Source organism: Oryx dammah, unplaced genomic scaffold, assembly GCF_014754425.2.
Source record: "Oryx dammah isolate SB20612 unplaced genomic scaffold, SCBI_Odam_1.1 HiC_scaffold_28, whole genome shotgun sequence".
NCBI classification, from domain to species: Eukaryota; Metazoa; Chordata; class Mammalia; order Artiodactyla; family Bovidae; genus Oryx; species Oryx dammah.
This window is the reverse complement of record NW_024070212.1, coordinates 10,526,546-10,535,050: the sequence shown is the minus strand read 5'-3', so window position 1 is coordinate 10,535,050 and position 8,505 is coordinate 10,526,546. Positions and strand designations below refer to the sequence as shown.

The 8,505-nt window shown below is 39.5% G+C and overlaps 1 protein-coding gene across 1 annotated transcript in view; it reads right to left on the bottom strand.

Annotated features, from left to right (window-relative positions):
- Positions 1–4,893: 4,893 nt before the first annotated feature.
- The window catches only part of LOC120855615 (interferon-activable protein 203-like), a 40,973-nt gene continuing 37,361 nt past the window's right edge, over positions 4,894–8,505 (bottom strand). The window contains exon 9 of the mRNA XM_040230158.1: positions 4,894–5,212. Coding sequence (XP_040086092.1) covers positions 5,174–5,212 — 39 coding nt within the window. The 3' untranslated portion in view covers positions 4,894–5,173. The remainder of the gene's footprint in view (positions 5,213–8,505) is intronic.

Genomic DNA, 8,505 nt, shown 5'->3' with positions numbered 1-8,505 from the left:
CTCTTCTTTACTAGCAGGGATAGATTCTGAGCCTTGGACTTAAAATCAGAAAAATGGTCAGTCATTATAGATAGCGGTGTAGAATAACTTTGACCCATGACGGCAACACCCACAATAAACACACAAAAAAGCACGGCGCCGGCACACAAAGACAAACGACAGACAGTAGATGAACAAATATCGGCCGAAAACACTGAACTAGGTTTATCGCGGGTTGCTGTTGTCCTGTTCCCCAAAGTTACCTTACCGAAGGGCTTCCACTGCCCACCAGACTCAGGATTGGGAGAAACGTTTCCCCCCATTCCTTTACAGAACAACTCACAGAATCAGCTGCCTTCCAGCTCGAATGCTGGGCCCCGGACTTATGCTGGCTGGGCGATTCTTTCACCCCCTGACCTGATGCCGGCGTCCAGATATACCTCCTCCTAGTGAGGCTTCCCTTATGCCTGGAAAGTGTTGTTCTTCTCAGTCAGGGGATCCCGGACAAGCCCCCAAATGTTATGCTCAAGGTCCCAATCCCCAGAACTGAGAGAACAAGACATCCACAGCAATGCAAACGCAAAAAGGGAATTTATTGCTAGCTTGAACCAGGACCCAAGTTTCATCCAACGCAGTGGAGTGGAACAAGGGCCCCGAGCCCTGAATCACAGCAGTATTTATATGGTTAAGACAAAGACAGGGAGTTGACAGGGGCGGATTGGTTGCAAGGGTTCCTTAGCATCTACTAATTGGCTAGATTTTCATGCACACGGGCTTTCTTGGGGGGGTTTTCATCCTTGTCCTGATAAGCTTGGACCAGGCTACAGGGAGTATACTGATTGGTCGAGTCCTGGCGCCAGTGGAGGATGATCTCAGCTCCTCCTTGGCAATAACTCAGCCCCTCTGTAAAGGAGACTTAGGCCTACCTTGGCCCCCTGAAGCCTGTCATGGCTCCTGTTTGGTCCTAACACTGGTCTAAGCAGCATTTAATTGAAGAATATCTGAAATGTACAACCTCTTCAACCAGATTGTGAGTTACTGGAGAGCAGCAGCACCCAGGCTCCTTCCTAACTCCAGATGAGTCAGGATAGGATAATTCCTGGATAAACCATTCCAAAATTTCAACATGTTATCACAATAAAAGTGTATTTCTCATTTATTGAAGCCTATAGCCAGGTTTAGTTTGGGGTGATGATAGGGTTCTGCTTTATGTAAATATTCAAGAATATTATAGATGTTCAATATCTATTGAATGAAAAAATAATTAATAGAAAATATGTACTATTTGTAGCTATACAAGTTAATATACACTATAAATAACCAAATTCACAGAAAAAATATCAAAGGTTTAGAAGATGAAATGATTGTCAGTCTCACTGATAATATGAAAAATGAAGCTAATCTAAAATTTATTTTCTCATGTTTAACTGTTCTACAAGATAACTGAGGTTCAAAAAGAAGGATTGGAAAAATTTTCTCAGTAAAACATCCAATAGTACCTATTGGGTTGGCCAAACAGTTATTTGGGGATTTTCTGTAGGGTAATACAGAAAAACCTGAACAAACTTCACGGCCAACCCAATGCTGTAATCTATATGAGCCCTATAGTCTCTGTTACAGATGCTTGCTTTGCATTGGCTACAAAAGCAGCCATAGACAATCCATAGATGAATGAGTGCGTTTGTGTAATAAAACTGCATGGTAGTCACTGAAACTTGAATTTTATATAATTTTCCTGTGTCACATTCATCTTTTGATTTCCCCCCAAGTATTAAAAGATCTTCATAAGAAAAATTTTGATAATTTAAACTTCATCAAAATAAACATGACTTTTCAAAAAATACCTTAAAAGCATGAAAGACAAACCCTAGATTGAGATGTTAATATTTGCTAGCCACATAGCTACTAAGGATTCTAAAACTATAATTTATAAAAGATTCCCAAAACTCAGTATTGTGAGAACAAACAGTTAAATTTTTAAGATGAGCAAAAAAAAAAAAAGATACACGGGTGGCAAATAAACACATAAAAAGGGAAATGCAAATTAAAACTACAGTAAGACACCACTATGCAGAAATTAGAACGACTAAAATTTTAAAAGACTGACAATACCAGCAACCGATAAGGATAAGGGGGAGTTAAGACTGCCATATAATGGCAGCAGAAACATTAAATGGTACACTGCTTTGCAAAAGAGTTGGACAGTTTTGTTTGTTTGTTTATTTTTAATTAACATTCACCTACAATGCTAAATTTTGAGGTGGATACAGAGCAACTGAAACTCTCACAGACTGCTCCAGGGAATGAAAAATCTATAGTCACCTTAGAAAACAGTTTGGCAATTTCTTAGATATTTGAAATACATTTACCATATAAACCAACAATGTCACCCCAAAAGTTTTACTCATTGAATGATAATATAGGTTCACACAAAAATCTGCATGTGAGTATTCGCCTCAGTTTTATTTGTAACTTTGTGAAAGTGTCAACAATCCAATCGTTCCTCACTTGAGGAATGGATAAACTTCAGTGAGTCCACACATTAAATTCTACACAGCAATAAAAAGGAAAAAACCAATACACACAACTACATGGATGAATCTTAAAACACACTATACAAAGTAAAAACAGCCAGACTCAAAATGTTATACCCATTTTAAATTCCATCTTAGGAAACTTTGGAAAAAGAGAAAGTTTAAGTTAAGAGGGCCTTCCCTGATAATTCAGCTGGTAAAGAATCCACAGGCAATGCAGGAGACCCTGGTCCAATTCCTGGGTCAGGAAGATCCACTGGGGAAGGAGTAGGCTACCCACTCCAGTAATCTTGGGCTTTCCTGGTGGCTCAGCTGGTAAAGAATCTGCCTACAATACCCAGGGAGACCTGGGCTCAATCTCTGGGTTGGGAAGATTCCCTGGAGAAGGGAAAGGCTACCCACTCCAGTATTCTGGGATGGAGAATTCCATGGACTGTATAGTCCATGGGGTCACAAAGAGTTGGATGCAACTGAACAACTTTCACTTTAAGCTTTTCTAGATTCCCTACATATGCATTAATATGTATTTGTTTTTGTTTTTGGAATCTAGAAAAATAGTACTGATAAGCCTACTTTCAGGGAAGGAATGGAGACGTGGAAGCAGAGAATGAATTTATGGACACAACAGAGGAAGGAGAGAGTAGAATGAATTGAGAAAGTAGCATTGAATATATACAGTATTAAGTGTAAAATAGATAGCTGTGGGAAGCTGCTGTAATACAAAGAGCCCAGATGGTGCTCTTTGATGGCCTAGACAGTTGGGATGAGAGAAGGGGATATGTATAATTATTACTGACTCGAGTTGTTGTACACAGAATCCAGCACAGCATTGAAAGCAATTTCCCTCCTATTATAAAATAACTAAAAATAAAAATAAAAAACTATATTAGTGGTTTCCAGGAGCTTGGATTAGAGAAAGCATTGGCAAAAAAGTGGCATGGGGGAAATTCTTTTTATGATGGAACTGTTCTAATCATTAAAAACATGATCATGCCATTCTGTCTCTTATTTTTATTAGGAGAATTAAAAAAAAAAAAAAAGAATCCTATCAACCCTCTAGAGCTGGTGTAAGATTAAGTGACACAAAATCATTGCAAAATATCAAGTACCAAATGTGGGATCAACAAATACACTCTAAGAAAACTATACTCAATATCCTGTAATAAACCATAGTGGTTTATTAAATAATACAAAAAAGAATACATTAATATGTATAACTGAATCAGTGTGCTGTACAGCAGAAATTAACATTATAAATCAACTGTACTTCAAAAAAATAAATGTAAAAGAACACACTGTTAAATCAGTGTTAGTTACTTTCTGCCACTGTGAAAATGAAGTTGCTCAGTCGTGTCTGGCTCTTTGCGACCCCATGGACTATAGCCTACTAGGCTCCTCCATCTATGGGACTTTCCAGGCAAGAATACTGGAGTGGGTTGCCATTTCCTTCTCCAGGAGATCTTCCCAACCCAGAGATTGAACCCGGGTCTCCCACATTGTAGGCAGATGCTTTACCCTCTGAGCCACCAGGGAAGTCACTGTACTGTAAAGTAAATTAATTATTCTTCTGCTGCTGCTAAGTTACTGCTAAATTGCTTCAGTCGTGTACAACTCTGTGCGACCCCATAGACGGCAACCCACCAGGCTCCCCCCATCCCTGGGATTCTCCAGGCAAGAACACTGGAGTGGGTTGCCATTTCCTTCTCCAATGCATGAAAGTGAAAAGTCAAAGTGAAGTCGCTCAGTCGTGTCCAACCCTCAGCGACCCCATGGACTGCAGCCTACGAGGCTCCTCCATCCATGGGATTTTCCAGGCAAGAGTACTGGAGTGGGGTGCCATTATTCTTCAGTGTTTGCCTAATCCAGGTCTTTGCCTGGAGCAACTTTCTCATAGGACCCATACACGTGCGGACCATGAAGTATAACTGGAGAAGTACTGAGCTGTTGGTACTTGAGTAAATAAGTGGAACCAGTTATTTCACATGAGAGGGACCAGAGTTAATTTCAAAATGTACTAGTGGCTTCCGGCAAATAGCCAAAAGCTGCTTTATTTTGTAAGCAAATTACCCAGTTATGGCCCCTCCTGGAGATCAATTCTGAAAAGATAACATTGTTTTAGACTAAAGCAGCTCCACCCTGGGATGGGGGTTGGCAATGAAGGACAGATGGAATTTCAGTTGGTCTGCTTTCCTCCTGGGTTCTTTGAGCACAGCTTGCTCAACCTGTTCATTCTTGACCAGAGTTATATCCTGTAAAGATCACACCCAAAGTATAAATTCAAATATTGCTTGAGGCTTAGGTGTCTCTATCTGATTTTCAGGCCACAGATGACTATTTCCTTTTAAGCAAGAAACCAATGAATTAGACTCCTAGGGATACATAATTTCAGGAAAGAAAAACATAATATTTATTATTTTTTTCCAAGTTATAAAAGTTATAGATGCAAAAAGGGACATTGAGATGTTACAGAAAATAATAAAAAAATGAAAAGCTTTTCATTCCTAAGAAGTAATGGCTAATAAAGTACACTATGTGTGTGTGTGTGTGTGTGTATACACACATACATTTTTGCTTTAATTCTATCTTAGTTCCATAAACATCAATATTAATGACATCCAGGTTTTTAGAAGAACAGCTCTGAGCAGGTTTCCATATATGAATCAGAATTGTGTGGTTGTTCTTTGCTTGACCTTGGTGACCTTGAAGAAGAAAAAGATAAACAATGAGATGAACCTGATTATATATTTCTCCCTTCATTCACACTGTCATATCCCTTTTCCTCTTCCCACCTAAGAGGCTCTTCTGCGAGTCTCATCTAGCTTATTTAGTGGATTCCTATCTTTTGAGCCACCACCCCCAATTCTTTGTTCGAACCCTCAAATGAGATAGGCACTCATACCCAGCATAAGTGCATGTAGACAGGCAGGAGTTTTGGAGAACAAGAGAGAAGAATCAATTATACTCAAGGCCAAGAGTTGAAGGGAAAGTTCTTACTGGAAGGAAAGGTGGAAGGAAGGGACAAAAGGTATTCCTGGTGCCATGCTGTGAAGGAAGGATTGGGATGTCTCATTGAGAGCCTGAGAACTGGCAAGACTAAACAGCATATGCATTTCTGAGTGCTTGGATATGTCAGCCTTTGTATCTGATCTGTTTGCATTCCAGTACAGGCACACCTCAGAGATAGTACGGGTTCAGTTCCAGACTATTGTGACAAGGAGAATATTGCAATAAAATGACACTTTTTTTTTTTTTTTTGCTTTACCAGTACATATAAAAGTTATGTTTATATAATACTATACTGCAGTCTATTAACTGTGCAAGAGCATCAATGTACATAACTGAATCAAAAAATATGTTATTACTAAAAAACATTAACCATCATCTGAATTTTCAGTGACTCATAATCTTTTTTTTTTTTTTTTTTTCTGGAAGAGGATCTTGCCTGGATATTGATGGCTGCCAACTGATGAAACTGATGTTTGCTGAAGCTTGGGTTAGTGGTGGCAATTTCTTGAATAAGACAATGATGGATTTTGTTGGAATGATTGACATTTCCTTTCATGGAAAATCTGTCTGTAGTATGCAATGCTGTTTGATAGTGTAGAGGAAATGTATCACCCCCAAAAGATGTCTTTCAGGCATGAGGATTAACTTATATTGATTATTTTTAAGAAACAGAAGCCTCTGGAAATCTTTCTTTTCACAACCCCTTTAGTACCTAAAAGATGCTTGCTCCTGGGAAGGAAAGTTATGAGCAACCTAGACAGCATATTAAAAAGCAGAGACACTTTGCCAACAAAAGTCCCTTTAGTCAAAGATATGGTTTTCCCAGTGGTCATGTGTGGATGTGAGAGTTGGACTATAAAGAAAGCTGAGCACAGAAGATTTTATGCTTTTGAACTGTGGTGTTGGAGAAGACTCTTGAAAGTCCCCTGGACTGCAAGGAGATCCAACCAGTCCATCCTAAAGGAAATCAGTCCTGAATCGGAAGGACTGATGCTGAAGCTGAAGCTCCAATACTTTGGCCACCTGATGTGAAGAACTGACTCATTTGAAAAGACCCTGATGCTGGGAAAGATTGAAGGCAGGAGAAGGGAATGACAGAGGATGAGATGATTGGATGGCATCACCGAATCAATGGACATAAGTTTGTGTAAACTCTGGGAGCTGGCGATGGACAGGGAGGTCTGGAGTGCTTCAGTCCATGGGGTCTCAAAGAGTCAGACATGACTGAGTGACTGAACTCAACTGAACTTAGCTACCTAAAGAATTTAGTTAAAGAGGCTGTTCCCCAAATAAAGGTCTCATAAGAGGTATCTGCAAAGAATATGGGCTAAGTGTGGTAGAGGAAACTTTGCAGGGTCCATAGAGTAGAGTTCACTCTCTGTCCCATCTTCTCTGGATGTCCAGCAAACATTTGTTTACTATAACATTTGTTTTTCCATCTCTATGTGAATTGTCTTTCTCCCCAGTGGAGGTCTCAAACAACTACCCCTGACATTCTCTTTTATCATTAACTGCTATGGTATCTAACTGAAGATGGTATTTAAATTGAGGGTTTCAGCCATTTTGGTAAGCTATTCACTTTTTCTGGGTCCCTCATGAATCAGTCAGTTCAGTTGCTCGGTTTTGTCCGACTGTCTGTGAACCCAAGGACTGCAACGCCAGGCTTCCCTGTCCATCACCAACTCCCGGAGATTGCTCAAACTCATGTCCATTGAGTCGGTGATGCCATCCAACCATATCATCCTCTGTCGTCCCCTTCTCCTCCTGCCTCCCATCTTTCCCAGCATCAGGATCAGTTGTTCACATCAGGTGGCCAAAGTATTGGAGCTTCAGCTTCAGCATCAGTCCTTCCAATTCAGGACTGATTTCCTTTAGGATTATCTGGTTTGATCTCTTGCTGTCCAAGGTACTCTCAAGAGTGTTCTCCAAACCACAGTTCAAAGACCAATTCTTTGGTACTCAACTTTCTTTATGGTCCAGCTCTCACATCCATACATGATAACTGGACAAATCATAGCTTTGACTATACAGACCTTTGCTGGCAAAGTAACAACTCTGTTTTTTAATATGCTGTCTAGGTTTGTCATAACTTTTCTTCCAGGGAGCAAGTAAGTAGGACATGTGTCCTCTCCATGTACACATGTAATTAAACTTTTGTTTGCATTTCTCTTGTTAATCTATCTCATTTTAATTCTTAGACCAGTCTAAAGAACTTAGAAGAGTAGAAGAAATTTTCTTTCCTCACCAACAATAACCATAGTATAACTTTTTTCCAAAATTAGAGCCAAACTTCTCAAAGCCTGCCACTGTTTTATCAACTATGTTTGTATAATATTCTAAATCCTTTGTTGTTTCAACAATATTCACAGCATCATCCTCAGGAGTAGATGACATTTCAAGAAGCTATCTTCTTTGCTCACCCAGAGATGGTTAGATAGCATCACAAAGTCAATGGACATGAATTTGAGGAAACTCTGGGAGAAGGAGGAGGCCTGGTGTGCTGCAGTCCATTGGGTCACAAAGAATTGGGCATGACTTAGTGACTGAACAAGAACAACAGGAAGCAACATCACATCTATTAAAGTTATCATCAAAGTCCAATAATTCAGTTTACATCTTCATGCTCCACTTCTAACTCTAGTTCATTTTCTACCACATCGGCCGTTACTTCCTTCACTGAAGTCATCAACCTTTCAAAATCATCCATGAGGGATGGAATTAATTTCCTTCAAATGTTTATTCATCTTGGTGTTTTGATCTCTTCCCATGAAATATGAATGTTCTTGATGACATCTAGAATGCTGAATCCTTTCCAAAAGGTTTTTATTTGACTTTGCCTAGACCCATCAGAAGACTCATATCTGCTGCAGTTATAGCCTGGTGAAATGTATTTCTTAAATCATGATCTATGGGCTGCAGAATGGATGTTATGTTAGCATGATAACAACATTAATTTTTTCATATATCTCCATAGGACATCTTGGAT